This window comes from Phascolarctos cinereus, unplaced genomic scaffold (genome assembly GCF_003287225.1).
Source record: "Phascolarctos cinereus isolate Bilbo 61053 unplaced genomic scaffold, phaCin_HiC Scaffold_4;HRSCAF=312, whole genome shotgun sequence".
NCBI lineage: Eukaryota > Metazoa > Chordata > Mammalia > Diprotodontia > Phascolarctidae > Phascolarctos > Phascolarctos cinereus.
Genome location: NW_027555847.1, coordinates 17,455,412 through 17,471,089, shown reverse-complemented (window position 1 = coordinate 17,471,089; position 15,678 = coordinate 17,455,412). Strand labels below are relative to the sequence as shown.

Here is a 15,678-nt window from a genome sequence, read left to right as displayed (position 1 = left end):
TTTCTAGATGAAAAAGTCTGATGAAAGAACTGATCTGAGCTGGAAAGAGCTTGTTTTGTGTTTACTGCTCAGCAGATGATTGGGCAGGTGATGGATGTTGGGTTGTGTGGATATTGGACATCTTCAGCTGCTCTACAAGTGTGTGAAGAGTATCAGGAGTTTCTTATGGCTGGTTCTTAGCTTTATCTCACAGCATAGTCTAAGCCCCAAAGTCCCCTACCTAATACTCACCCTGAGCCACATCCTCTCTGTGGCTCCTGCTCATGGGCTATGTTCACTTGTTTCAGGCCACCCACTGACTGTGTCTACTTAACATTAAGACAACTGGGAAACTAGAGAAGTAGATACATTGGGAACCAAAAAAGCTTATTGAATTAATAAACAAAATGAAAAGCTGGTTCTTTAAAAAGACTAAAAAATCAATTCGCCTTTAGTCAGCCTGATTAAAATGAGTGAGGGAAATCAAATGAAGAAGAGAAGAAACAAAACAACTTATCTGAAATAACCATATAAAATTATATGCCAGCAAAACTGAGAACATAAAAGAAAAGAATTATCTGTCTATCTATCTATCTATATCTATCTATCTATCTATCTATCTATCTATCTATTTATCTATCATCCAAACATACAGAGCCAAATTAATAGAACAGGAAATAGAGATTTTAAATAATACATTTCAGACACTTCAGCTATAAAGGGATTACCAAGGAGGGAGAAATACCTGCTTCACATGGATTTATAGGCACATTCTTTTAAACCTACGAAGACTATCTATAATGTCTGTACTACACAAACTATTTTTAAAAATGGAGCAAGAAAACAATCTGCACAACTCCTTTTTTGAGACAAATATAATCCTAATATTTAAAACAGGGAAGAATAAGGGAAGAGAACTAAAAATTGATGTCATTATTGAATATCAGTTTAAACATTACATATATATGCATGTACGTATGTATATATATATATCCACTATGATTAAGGTGCATTTATACCAGAGTTGCAAGGATTGCCTAATAGTAGAAATAAAATAATTATATTAATAACATTAAACCCCCAAATGCCTCAAATTGCATGTTTATAACATTTAATTCACAAAAAAGCTTTTGATAAAGTACAATACTCATTTATGGCATAAAATCTGCTGAGTGTAGCTTTGGAATAGATTGGCCATTTAAGAAAACATTATATAAAAAAGTATATTTCTAAAACACAAAGCTAGTATTATTTACAATAATAATTTGTAATTATCTGCAACACTAGAAGCTTTCCCAAGAAATATAACAGTAGAGCAAAGATGATTTCCTTGCCCCGGAGTTATTTGACAGCTCCAAAACGCTAGACATGATGGCAGAGAAGAGAAACAAACTAAGATGATAAACATAGGTAAATAAGAGACAAAACTGTCATTATTTCCTGATGATAGAGTCATTTACTTAGAAAATCTCAGAGAATAATCAAAATGATACAACTAATAGTGTCATCAAAGTAACAATAGACGATCTCTCCAAATCAAAAACATTTCTACATAGTGATAGCAAAATCCAAGAGGAAACAATAAAAAAGGGAGTGCCATTCAAAATAAGTGCAAAATGCATAAAATTCTGGGGAAGTGTCTATGAAAGCACACTCCAGACTTGGAAAGATAGAGTTTAAAAACAAAACAGAACGCTTCTAAAGAAATAAAGGACAACTTAAATAATTGGAGGGCATTCTGTGTTCATGGTTGGGCCTTGCTAATATAATAAAAACAATAATACTGCCTAAATTAATTTATGGATTTAGTAGCATGCCAATCAACATGCCAAGAGGGTATATAGGGTACTCAAGGAGGACTAGCATGTTTGGTATGAGGACTTGCCAAGTCCTTTTCAGGATCGCTTATCCACCTTCCTGCCCATCCTCCTGCTTCTTCTTTTCCTCTTGGCTGGACCCTGACCCTCTCCACCATGCCTACTACTATGGGAAGGATCTCAGATTCCTTACTGTACGCCAACCCTCAGTCCCACTTCCCCCTCCTTCTTGCCAGGGATAGGACTCTTCCATCATCTTCCCACCTTAATAGGTGGATGTAACTACTTATATCACTTGGGTGGACATGGAGTCACCAATTTCAGTCCTTCTGGTAAGGTGGAAGACCACCAGGTTTAGCCATCTGTCTTGATACCACACTCTCTAGACTTCCCCATCCTCAGACATTGCCATCTGATCTGAAGGCCCTATCATCTGTCCAGCAACTGCACCTTTAAGACTACCTGCCCCTTCCATCCCCTCTGAAACTTAATCTTCCTCTGTGCATTGTCTGTTCCAACTACAATGTGAGCTCATGAAGATCAGAGTGTATACTACTCTTCCATTGGTATCCTCAGTACTTAACATGATGATCGGTACATAGTAAATCCTTAGTAAATGATGTATTTGTGATTTTGTTCATTTAATAATCCAATACGCAGTAAAAATGAGAATGGAAATTACTTGAGGGAAGAAATCTCTATTTAATGAGAATTTCTGGGAAAACTGGAGGGCTTTCTGGTAGAAATTAGGTTTAGACCAAAACCTTATACTATATGTCAAAATAAGTCAAAATAGATGTGTGGCCTAAATATTAAAGGACATCCTTTAATAACCCCATTCTTCACACACACACAAATGGAAGTTATATATAAATAGAATTACAAAGTTTTATCTATCTATCTATCCATCCATCTAAAAATTACAAAATAGAATTACAAGCAGGCAATTTGCTTAGCTATGGCCAGGGGAGATTTCTTAACCAAAGATGAGATAGAAGCAACTACAAAAGATAGACTAGATAATTTCTGTTACATAGAATTTAGTTGATAAGAATATTCTTTATGCTTTTCTCAGGTTCTTTGGGGCTCTTTTCCTTTGTCCATTTATCTTCTGTCTAATCCTCCTTTTACCCTGACTCTGGCATTCTTACTAAATAATTCAGCCCTTTATCCTGATCATTCCTTCCACAAAGATACCGCTTGAATGGCTATAGAAGGATTAGATATGTCAGAAATAATTAGATGGGATTGTTCAGAATGGGGAAAAAATTCTTCTTTTCTCCTTTCCCCCCCTTCCCTCTTTCTCAATGGCATCTCCACTTCAGGGAATTCCGGACCTTGGTGATTGAGATGGTGATGGCCACAGATATGTCCTGTCATTTCCAACAGATCAAGGCCATGAAGACAGCATTGCAACAACCAGAAGCGTGAGTCACTTTATGAACCCATGAGCCACTGTGAAAGACAAGCTGAGGAGTGTCCTTGGCTCTGACATTGCCTGGCTCCCTTTGAAGGAGCTTCCTTAAGAGTCCAGGAAGACAGTTCTGTTCAGATAAATTAGCACTGTGGTGGTAGAGATCGGAATTGGCCACTTAAAAAAATCAGACTAACACAAGTACTACATAAGGAAGGCATTTCCCTAAAAAGAAAAGTTTGCAGTCAGCATTAGGCTAAACTGTCATGATTTCCAGGGTTTGCCCAATCCCAGAAGACAGAAGTATGGAGTATTGGGAGGCTGGTGACTATTGGTTTCCCTTTGCCTTGGGAATGACTAAATCAGCGCACAAAAGATGCAAAATCAAGTACTTGAGAAGATTGGTTTTTCCAGGGTGTCCGGTATGTTAGATCTACCAGGGCTTTGTGGATCCCATTCATGAGTTAAGGTCAGTCTCTTGACTTGACTGAGGCAGGGTGTGCGCACGTGTGTATTTTTTTAAGTACTTAAAACATGACGGAGACAGCTTGCCGTTAAGTGGTTGGTTCATTTGGGTTTGCAGAATTGACAAGCCGAAAGCCTTATCTTTGATGCTGCACACAGCTGACATCAGCCACCCAGCAAAAGCCTGGGACCTCCATCATCGCTGGACCATGTCGCTGCTGGAAGAATTCTTTAGACAGGTAACTGGGGCAATCACAAGGTCATACTGTGGCTTCACTTGTCGGGGCCCCATGTAGCAGGACAAGATTAGCCCCTGCTTTTAAACTGATGTTTTCTGGCTTTGCATATGTATGACCTGCTAAGAATATTCCCTGTGGATTAGAGCTGGGGAAAAGAATAACAGTATTTCTTGGGAGAAGATAAACAATTTCACAGCCTCTTAGGCCTCCTTCTTTTAGAGTTTCTGAACCTCGACCCACCCTGGGTTGTTGAAATAGTTAGAAAATGATTTTTTCATTTTCAAAAGCATTGTGACATGACCACCATTAGTCCAAGTATCATCCTAGCAGCAATTTTTGCTTCAATTTCTTAAAATTAGGATCATTGCTTTAGAGCTAGAAGTTAACCTCAGAGGTCATCTATCATTACTTCTTAAACTGTGAGTTGAGACCCCATATGGGGTCCCTGGAGGAATGGGGACCCACATGGGGTCTCGACCCACAGTTTAAGAAGTGCTGAAGGGGTCACGAGTTTAAAAAGTTTAAGAAGCCCTGATCTAACGTAAGCATCTCATTTTACAGATGAGCAAACTGAGGCCTGGAGAGGTTAGGTGATTTGTCGAAGGTAATAGAGATAGTAGGGATTAAAAGACAAGCAAACAAAAAACTCCAAACCAGAGCACAGCATACACTTTGACACTTGTTTACCATCTACTACAGAGGATTCTAAACATGAAAATAACACAACACACAAACTCGGCAGTATGACTTTTGGGGTTGTGACTCAAACTCGTTGGAGTCAAAAGGATCTGCCACATCTCAGCATGTGCCATTTGTCATTGGACATTCAATATCTCTCGGCATCAGTTACTTTGCTGCTGAATGTGGGGCGGTGGCATCAGAAGAGCTGAGTTCAAATCCCCACTCAGTCTTTAACTTAGTGTGTGTTTGTGGACAAGTGATTTCCCACATCTTTACTTCATCTAAAAATGAGTCCAGCTGACCTTTAAAGTCCCTTCTTTCTCCCAATCTGTGACTTATGGCACCGGCCTCATAGAGTTATTGTACAGTCAAATGAAATATTGCAAATATTGTGTTGGGAGATTGCTCCTGGTGTGAAGGATTCTGGTGCGGACCTCTCACATTTCTGGATTGCTGTCTCTGCTGTTGGAACTAGGGAATAGCAGTCTCTGGGATCCCTGAGGCATCCCAGCTCTTTCTCATCTCAGTGGTCTGCAGTTTGAAAATTCCCATTCCCGATCTGAATCTGTGGCTTCCTTGAAGTAGTGACATTCCTCCCATTCATATTCCTCCCACTATGCCAATCAGCCTTCTCTGCCACTCAACATCTTAGGGAGCTGCTTGGGGGCAGTGGGGTGGAGAGTGGTGATTTGCCTGCAGGGGTAAGGAACCTGCAGCCTCGAGGCTGCTTGTGGCCTTCTAGGTCCTCTGGTGTGGCCTTTTGACTGAGTCCGAGTTTAATAGAACAAATCCTTTCATGAAGGGGATTTGTTCTGCAAAGTCTGGATTTAGTCACAGTGCTGCGGTTGAGGACCTAGAGGGCCACATGTGGCCTGGAGGCTGCGGGTTCCTCACCCCTGCCCAGCCAGGATGGGTCCAAGCCAGGGTTCTGACAGATCCTTCTGACTGCAGGACTGACTGGCTCTCTTCACTGTACACTTTCCAGCCCCATGAGGAAGGTACAACAGGTGTTAAGTGTCTCTGAGGGCTAGGAGGCCGGTACTGTGGTGTACTCGGGTATGAGAGAGAGTCTTTCCTCATGCCCTAGACTGTGTGAGTCACTTTTATTTTCTTATACTTTTGGTATCTATGGTGGACTAAAGAGCAAACTCTGTTTTAATGTAGACACCATCTTATTGTTAAACACTCCCATTTTGTGGATGAAGAATCTGAGGCTCGTTGACATTGGAGTAAAGGTAGCATAATACAGTGTGGAAAGAACATGGTTTAAAGTCAGAGGGCCTGGGTTCAAATCTGGGTTTCACCACTTCCCATGACCTTGATCATCAAATCATTTCATCTCTCTAGGCCTCAGGCTCCTCATTTGTTAAAAGAGGGGGTGAGCCAGAAGGCTTCTAAAGTTTCCTTTACCACTAACTCTACCATCCTAGCTAGCCATGTGCCATCGTCTGCCTGACTCCAAGGCTGGCCTTCTATTGGCTATGCTGTGATTTCCTCCAGTTTAAAAAGCATTGCGACACATCTAATTCTTGATTTTTTTTTAATTGAATTTGATGCCGGCTAGGGGAGCTGGCTCCATTTTTTAGTAATCACTATTTGGTACATTATTTTTATTGGCAGCATTTTAAATGAGTTTCTGCTTTCCACAATAAAGGATCAATATACTACAGGCACAAAATTACTTCATATCCCAGCCATAGATTTGAAATTAGAAGGAAAAGTAAAAGCCCAAACATTATTGGGGTCATTAAACCTTTTAAAAGTGATTTCTGAATCTTGGGTTATGCACTGAAATTAGGGAATGCATTTAGCTTGTGTGACATAGTCCTTCCACATCTGACAGAGTATCTTACATCTTCTCATTTTAATAATTACATTTTCCAAGTTCCAAGCCATTGCCTCAGGGTGATTTTGGAATGAAATATGTTTTCAAAGGTTCAATTTAAGAATGCCTCAAAAGACTAAGCTGCCTTAATTAATATGCTGTTGGGTCCCCCCCCACCCAGCCGCATATGACAAAGAAAGTACAGATAAAGGGATGCTGAAATTTAGAAGCTGACCAATAGCTCTTGGAATCCTTCAGAGAGGAATATTGCTGAACCCAATGACTAGTGAACAAAAAGGCGGAGTTAAGCCAGGAGGCCCTGAGATGCTCTGCTTCCTCCACCTACCCCAGCTCTTCCTAGCCTGCTCTGCTGTACCATCTATTCTCTAGCTCTAGGCAGGCCCCTCCCAGCACTGACCTCAGAGCCTCCTGGGGTCTATGTTACCATATCACCCCCCGTAACCTGCGGGTGACTTCCCTGTCACTTGCCCAAGGCACAAAAATGACTAGTTATCACTCTGGGTGAGGCATCTCTTTGACAGTCGGGGGACCTTGGAAACATCTCTAGGCAAGCATCATGTAGCAGTGAAGTGAATAAGCATCACATTTTTATTTGTAAATAAAATAATAAAAATAAATGATAATCAAAAATATTCCATGTAAAGGGTAGGAAGACATAATAGATTGTGGGTTACCTGGGGAGTCAGCAAAGCTTGGGTCAGGTCCTGCCCCTGGCACTCTTAATGACCTTGGACAAGTCGTTTACACTGTCTGACCATGCAGGTTGGACCGTCTCACCCTGCCCCCTCTACTCAATATTTCAGTGGCTCCCTATTACCTCCTGAATCAAATGTGAATCCATTGGTTTGCAAAGCCTTTCCTAGCCTGCCTCCTTCCACAAACCCCTTGCCAGTCTTCTGCCACTGTACCCCCCCAGCATACTCCGGGATCCAATATTGACCTCCTTGATGTTCCTTGCATAGCATGCTCCATTTACTATCTCCAGGCCTTTCTACTGGCTGTCTCTTATCCTGGAATTCTGTCCGGCTTCCTCTCCTCCTCTTGTCTTCAAGGTCCTAACCTTCTATGGGAGGCCTTCCCCAACCCTTCTCGTGCTTCCCTCTGGTGATTATCCACCATCTGTCTGGTTTGTGCATCACTTTGGCATGTTGCCTCTCCCTTTAGACTGGGCACTCCTTTGGCCTTTCTTTGTATGCCCACAGCTTAGCACAGTGCCTGGCACTCACTGATTGGCAGTGCCCCGGGCAACTCATGAAGACCGGATGTCACAGGCACATTACCAATCTGCCTAGGGTCACCACGCCGGGATGTCAGTGGTGGAATTCGGCTCTTGGCCTTCGCAGCTCCTGGGGCAGCCACATATACTTTACTCTTCATTATCCCATGATCAGCATAAAATGAAAAGAAAATATCTCTGTTTACAGGCAGAATAGAGATTGGAAGATTCTACAGGCTAATGATAACAACAACAAAAAGCTGCCCATTAAAAAGAAAAAAGTTTGACCTGGTGTGTCCCAATAGCCTGTTTATACAGCCTGAGTTCTTTAACAGTGGCTCGTTTGTCTACCTTGCCACTGTAGTGTAGACATAGTCCAATAATCTGCCATTTCAGATAGGCACTGAATGTCACAACTTGCTAGGAGTTTAGGGATCATCTAATCTAATGCCTCCTTTTTTTTTTTTTCAGAGAAGGGGAATGACTCGATCAAGAAGGCTAGGCTTTAGTCTCCACATCTGGGGCTCTTTCTGCCCCCCCCCAGACACCTTCCCCCGGACATCCAAGCAGCTATCAGCATAGCGTGCTTGGAGACTTGAGACAGGGAAGGAAGCATTGTGTGCCCATGATGCACAAACACAATATAAGCAGCGCACTGAAGGAAGCTCAGCCTCCTGCTCCCGTTCCTGCAGCCCTCAAATGCACTTAAATCCCATTGTGCCCTCAGGGTTGAACTTCCAGATGGACCAAACCCTTTTCCTGCATTTCAGTGGAAGTGACAGAAATTGGTGCTTTTACTTTGTGGCTTTTTATTCTCCCAAGGGACAAGATGTAAAGAACGTGTAGTTTAGGGAGGAGGCCATCGTTTCTGGCTTTAATTATTATTCACTGACGTCTGGTACACCCTCCAGACAATCCCCCTTGGAAGGAGGCTGATGATAAGTAGGGACCAGGAGAATGAATGGGTGTGACAAAGTAGCTGCCCTGCAACAATGACAGAGGCGTCTGTTCTCAGATTGTGCAGCCTGAGGAAAACAGCCCAATAGGGTGGAGCCTTTAAAAGTCATAAAAAGAGCCAAACAGTCCCATGGGGGGCCCTATTCTAAATAAACTGTCAAAAACATAAACAGAGCTCCATCACTATGGGAAGGGTGGTCATCTTTGTTGTCCTACTTTCTCCTGGATTTAACTATTGATTATTTCTTTCAGGTCATGTTTGGTTTTAATCGTAGCTAGCCTTATTTCAGATTTGTACAGAATTTGGTTTATGCAAATGATCACATGCGAGGGTTTTTATGAATGAGATGCCTATGAAGTGACCTGGATTCTAGCGGCTCTGGAACCATTCACATACTGACTAACTTGAAATGACTTCACAAGCTCAGAGTTCCCTGGAGCTTTTCCTCCCTCCTTCCTGCCCCTCTCTCAGTCCCCACCGACCCCTCCAGGGTTTTCTATTTCCCCACTTGGAGATTACTGGGTGTACAGAGATTGCATCTGTCAGGGCTCCTCCCTCGTTGTCCCCAGAGTGCTGGCATTGTTCCTTGGGGAGGCTGCTGGGCCTAATGTGCTCTCCAGCTCATCCTGGTGCTACGCAGGCTGAGGGAAGTCCCTGTCCCCTCAGGCTGTTTCGTCTCTCTCGTACTTGTACTCGTTAAACTGACGTTCACTTCAGGCACATTCGCTCCTCAGTGGCTCCCCACCGCGACTTCCCCTCAAAATTCCTAAGATCTGTGTTCAGACATCCCTTAAAGTACAGGTGACGCGCACCCAACGACCCGTTGCTTTTTGGCCCAGTCATTTTGCTCTCTTACCATGTGCATTCATGACAGGCTTACACAAAGTCACTCATTGCGATTCTCTCTCAATCTCACACTACTATCCTTATTTTTTTTTTTGTTATAAGCTTAATAATAAGAGCCAGCAAAGATTTTTCCAATATTATTTCATTTGGTGCTTAAAACAACCCTGGTATGTAAGTGCTATTATCTCCCCTTATAAAGATGATGAAACTGAGGTAGGTAGAGGTTAAATTGACTTGTCCCAGGTCAAACAGCTAGTAAGCATCTGAGATTGGATTTGAACTCAAGCCTTTCTGACTCCAGGCCGGGCACTCTGCCCTGCCTAGCTGCCTTCGCAATCTTCAACTTGAGCAAACGTTTCAATGTATAAAGAACAAGAAAAGTGTATGTATGTATGTATGTATGTATGCATGTATGTACACACACACTCACTCTGTTTCTCTATCTCTCTTATCATATCTAGCCTCTGGAGTCCTCTTTATTGATGCGTGTTCCCCATCTCTCCTAGGAGACAGTGAGGTCCCTGCCAGGGAAGGGACCCTGGCTTATTCCTCATTGTTCTTTGAGCTTCTCTCTCTCTTTTAGCCTTCTGATGTTGCAGAGGGAGATTGTCCACTGCTGAGACTTAAGAATTCAGCAAGTCAGTCATGACTCAAAACAGCAGGCAAAGGAGGGCCATGTGCCATTACCCAGAGACCTTTCTCAGTCTCTTCCAGCTTCTAGGACCTTCGCTCTGTGATGGCATTTACACTGTGGATAGCTAGCTCTTTGTGTGTGGTCTCTCCCATTAGAATGTGAGCTCTCTGAAGGCGGAGGGAATGTTTTTGCCTTTCTTTGTATCCCCAGGGCTTAGCATAGTGCCTGCCAAATGGTGATCACTTCATGATTGCTTGCTGACTGATTGAGTGATGGTGGGAGCCCAGAATAGGAGGTGACAGCAACACAAGAAGGATGTTAGGGTAGCATTGGACCCCCAAATAGGGGGACAGCTGACACACCCCAAATAAGGGCACCCCCACACTCTTGAGCCTATGGCAGCAGGTGAAATTTCCTAAAAGGGCCAGGGAAAATTTCACATGATGAGCTAGGGGTCCAGCATGACCCGAGGGAAGATGGTGAGACCTCAACATTTCTGACTCAGGGTAATGGTCCCTAGCCCACGGGGCTGTGCTGTTCTTTTGAGCTGTCCAAGGTAGGCAGGTCCCTGAAGAATTCTTGGCTGATCTGTGGCTTATGTTGGAGGCACAATCACTGTAAGACAAGTGAGGTTCTTGTGTTCTAACAGCCTCCCTGTCCCTGGAGGGCATGATTAAACCATGAGGGGTCCTGGCCCCTTGGCTCTTTTTACATACATTAGCAGGGAATGGAAAACCCTATTACATTATGTAACTGAAATAATGAAGGCTGAGTCCAATGTCCTTGGGTGGTAGCTGCTAAGATATTGACGGTTGGCCAGGTCTGCCTCCTTCTAATCTGCTATGCCCTTCTCTTTTCCCAGGGTGACAGGGAAGCTGAGCTCGGCCTTCCTTTCTCACCTCTGTGTGACCGCAAGTCGACCATGGTGGCTCAGTCTCAAGTAGGTGGGTATCATCCATCCTGTCCCTTGAAATTGATACCCTACTAGCACAAGGAAGTGAGTCCTTTCTCCCAAAGTCCATTTACGAGAAAAGAAAATGTAGACAAGGAAGGAGAGTGTGGCTTTGCCATGACTAGGTTGTTTCTGAGTTGATTCTGATTTCAAACAGAATCATTCAGTGTCAGAGCTAGAAGGGACCTTAGAGTCCTTCTAGGTCAGAAACCCCAACCTCAGGCACTTACTAGCTGTGTCACTCTGGGCAGGTCATCAGCTTGTTCACATGTAAAAGAGGGATAAATGGCAGTATCAGTCTCAGAGTGTTGTAAGGGAGGATCAAATGAGATAATGAATTAAAGAAGTTACCTATCATTATCATAAGGAGACTGAAGCACAGAGCAGGGGAATGGCTTGCCTGAGCACTTTGGGTGAGTTAGCCAAACATCCAGGGCCACACTGAGTGTCAGGACTCTCTGTATGTGTGGACATGACTGTGTTCCTGTGGCATTTAAATTCCCCCACCTTGCCAAGGAGTTTTGACTTCTGTAGGAGCATAAGAAATATGTGTTGGTTGATGGCTTTTACAGATGAAGAAACTAAGGCAATCAGAGCTTAAGTAATTTGCCTTTGGTCACATAGCTAGTAAGCATCTGAGATGGGATTCAAGCCCAGATCTTAGTCCAGTACTTCGTCCTCTGTACTGTGAAATGTGTGTGTCTTCTCCATGAGGACCAATTTGGCTAAACAGGTAGACGTTCATCATTGGGAGTTCAGCCATGAGGCAATGAAACATTTTGGCCAAAGCCACCTGCTTTGGATGATTGAAGTGAAAATGATATGGGTGAATGAAACCATGAAATGGGGCCATTGATTCATCATCTACCCCAAATCTACAGGAAACCACACTTCATGGGACATTTGTTCCTCTTGCATTGATCCTAAGGAGAGACCACTATGATAGTAGCATCTCCCATGCCAAGACTGACTGTAGAGATGAAGAAGCAGAGACATTCTATAAACACTTTTGTCATATTCCCCAGATATCATTCAGCCTATTCTTTGAATCTCTGTTACCTCATGAGAAAAACTGATCAAGAAACAGATCGTGAAACTATGGTGGGAAAAATGGTATGGGATGGGGGTCATCTGCATATGTATATGAGTAGGGCTTGTGATTGTATGGGAAAGAGAGAGCAGGTTGGATTGTATTGGGTCAGGTGTACTCCCTCACACACAATGTACTGTTTTAACACTAGCATTCTCCTGGTGATGTCTCCAGTAGATGAGAGGAATGCTATATTTGAATGATATAATTATTATTTAATTATATAATTAAATATAAATTATATATGTAATTTTATATATAAATATATTTATATAGTATTATATATTTTATAAATGTATAAAGTATTATTATGATTATATTATAATTTATTATATAATATATAAAATATATAATAAATATATAGTTAATTAGTCCAGACATTCTTAATTTGGGGTTCATGAGCTTTGTTACACACACACACACACACACACACACACACACACACACACACGTGTGTGTGTATAATAACTGCATTTTACTCTAAGGTTTCTTTTGTTATCCCATGCATTTTATCTTATGTATTTATTTATTTGTGTATTCTGAGAAGGGGTCCATAGTCTTTACCAAAAGGGTGCATGATGCAAACATGATTCAGGGCCACTGAACAAAATTTTTTAGCAAAACTTTTGCTAAAATATCTCATGCTGTTTTTGTTAGGATAATGGGGAGTTATAGATTAGATAGTAATACAGTAATATGGATTTGGGACTGGTTGGATGGCGGCACTCAAAGAGTAGTTCCACTTAAAAAAAAAAAGAGTAGTTCCAACTGTTCAATGTCAATGTAGCAAGAAGCTCCAGTAGAGTTGCTCTAGGGAGCTGTGTGCTTGGTCCTCTGCTGTTTAACATCTTTGTCTGGACATCAAGGGTACACTCATCAAGTTGGCAGATGATGCAAAGTTGGGTGGGAAAGCTACCATGCTGGATGACAGACACTCAACAAGCTAGAAGAATTAGGAAAAAAAAATCTTATATGATAAAACCCAATAGGATTAAATGTAAAATGTAATGATTTTACTGCAATATAATGATTTGAATGATGTGATGATTTTTGCACTTGGGTGCAAAAACATCAATATCATAGTCTCCAGTTAGTCAAAATTATTGGTGACTCAAAGGACAATTAAGAGATGATTGCTGAGAATAGTAAGCTGCAGCATATTAGCAATGATAATTCACATGCACAAAGTAACATGAAATATGTCTAGGAAAAGTAAGATTGGGAAATGCTGATCATATGGCGTGAGGTACTCATGTTTTATACTTTCACCCTCTACAACCTAGGAGAAGACCTCATTGGCTTTAGGTAGAGGGTTTATGGGCAAAAACTCACTGGTGAGAAGGTATGGAGGATTGTGTTCCTCCTGTTGGAGGAAGTCAAGATCATGGATCCGTTGTTGTATAAACTTCAAGATTAGAGGTGGGAAAAAGGCCAGTGTCATTTAGATAGCCCCAGGCATCAACATCATGAATACTTTTTTTTTTCAAGAAGATATGTTTAAGTCATCAGATATGAATACTAAATGACAGCAAAACTGACTATTTATCTGAAGTGAGTAAAGGCATAGACAACATCTTTATTGAAATTGCCAATGGCAAAATGATGTGTGGAATAGCTAAGACACTGAATTGTCATTCATTACCCCAAGGCTCTTGACAGTAGGCTACACTGTAAGGCTGAATATAATGATAGTTAAAGGAACTGGGGTATTTAGGCTGATGAAAAGAAGACTCCAGATGAAGTATTTGAACCCAAGATCTCTAACTCTAGCAATTTTTCCGTGACACTTGCTGCTATAATATCTCTATCTGAAGCCTGACCACTATCCTCTACTTGCTCCTAACTGAATTTATATTTAAAATTAATTTGATGGTATCTTCTGTGAAAAATTAACCTCCAACATCATAATAATGATGACAATGATAATGATGCTGATAGTAGTAATAATGATAACATTAGTAATATGGCTCATTAGTGTATGCTTTCTGAGGTTTTGGAGTTCTTGTGTTCCAAAGAAGGCAAGGTACCCTGTGTGCTTGGAAAGTGTGCTAAGACTCTCCATGACCCTGAGTCATCTGTGGACACCCTGCTTTCTCTTCAGGTTTCATTGACTTTATTGTGGAGCCCACCTTCACTGTGTTGACCGACATGACTGAAAAGATTGTATCTCCACTTATTGATGAACCCTCCCAACCTGGTGGGACTGGGCACAGGCGTTCAAGGTCAGTGATGGATTTTATGAGGCTCCGGGTGGGGACACTGACTTATGGCTAAAGCTGCGGATTTATTTCCTGCCATTGATAAGTGCCCACATTTTGATTTCTACAAATGCCTTGGAGGGGGAGAGGAGGGAGGTTTGTGTTTGTTGCTTCAATTTTTTTCCTTAAAACATGCAAAGTTGTAATGATCAGGTTCCCCCTCCCATCCCAATATTGTAAGGGAATGGAAGAGGGGAAGAGAGGGAGGGCAGTGAGAGACCCTTCGTCATATCCTCCAACCTATACCAGCCCCTGTCATCTTGCTTCCATGTATTTGGGCTTTATCATAGAGAAGAGAAAGGAGAAGAGAAGAGTTGAAGAAAAAGAAAGAGAGGAAAGGACAGGAAAGTAGGAAGGGAAGGCACAAGGGAATGTTGGAGGGGATTGTACCATCCACCTTCTCAGAAGCAGGTGAGCCAATTTAAAATTTCTGAGAGGAGAAGAGAAGCCTGTTTTTGCCCACCACTATTTCCTGTATATGTGCTGCAAATAATGGGTTTATATCATATTACCATTCCGTTAATTGGGCTCATTTGTTATTTGATAGGTTTTAGCATTTATAATATCTGTGGATGACCCACATAATGAACTTTAGTTTACCAAAAAGCTGTTTCTAAAATGTTTGTGTCCATTATATTGAGTTGCCATCCCTTTAACAGGTACATCATTTCGAGTAAAAAAAAAAAAGATGGGAAAAGCAGGGAATGTTGCATCAGGGATGGCCCCTCTCCTCCAAGCTGTTTGTACCTCCCTGCCTTCTAGCTCCAAAGATAATGAGATACAGATTGCCCAGGTCCATCATGGAGTCCAGACGTCAGAGTGAGGGAATATTCTCAGTCCTAGGGGACTAGGATGGAGCTGGGAGAAGAGAAGGATGAATAGCCAGTTAACATCACCAGCTGGATGCTATGAATGGGAAACGTTTGTCCACATGATGCTGAGATCACACAGCTGAGAGGAGAACTTTGGTACAAACATCAGTCCAGTTTATTCCAAATTAGAAATTATAGCAAAAAAAAATATAGACTAGAGGAGGTAAGGAGGATGGAAAGCTTCAAAAGTCCAAGTTGGAGAAGAGATACAGAATTGAGACTTTCTGGGACAGAGGAGGGAGTGGAAGTGTGTATGTATTAGACAATTTCTTATTTTCAAACTTTTCAGAATATATATCCAACTTTCTGAATTTGTTTTGGAAAACCAAGTGACCCTATGCTAAGACACTGTGTACAGCCACACCAGTGTATAAGCTATTCTTCCCTGAGGGAATAGCTCTTGGACAGTGA

At 41.9% G+C, this 15,678-nt stretch overlaps 1 protein-coding gene across 6 annotated transcripts in view; it reads left to right on the top strand.

Moving 5' to 3' along the window:
• Positions 1-15,678, top strand: part of PDE1C (phosphodiesterase 1C) — a 443,465-nt gene that overhangs the window by 376,210 nt on the left and 51,577 nt on the right. For all 6 annotated transcript variants that reach the window (XM_078152096.1, XM_020968958.2, XM_020968965.2 and 3 more), the window contains 4 exons: positions 3,122-3,223; positions 3,794-3,914; positions 10,958-11,039; positions 14,239-14,359. In XM_078152096.1, coding sequence (XP_078008222.1) covers positions 3,122-3,223; positions 3,794-3,914; positions 10,958-11,039; positions 14,239-14,359 — 426 coding nt within the window. The remainder of the gene's footprint in view (positions 1-3,121; positions 3,224-3,793; positions 3,915-10,957; positions 11,040-14,238; positions 14,360-15,678) is intronic.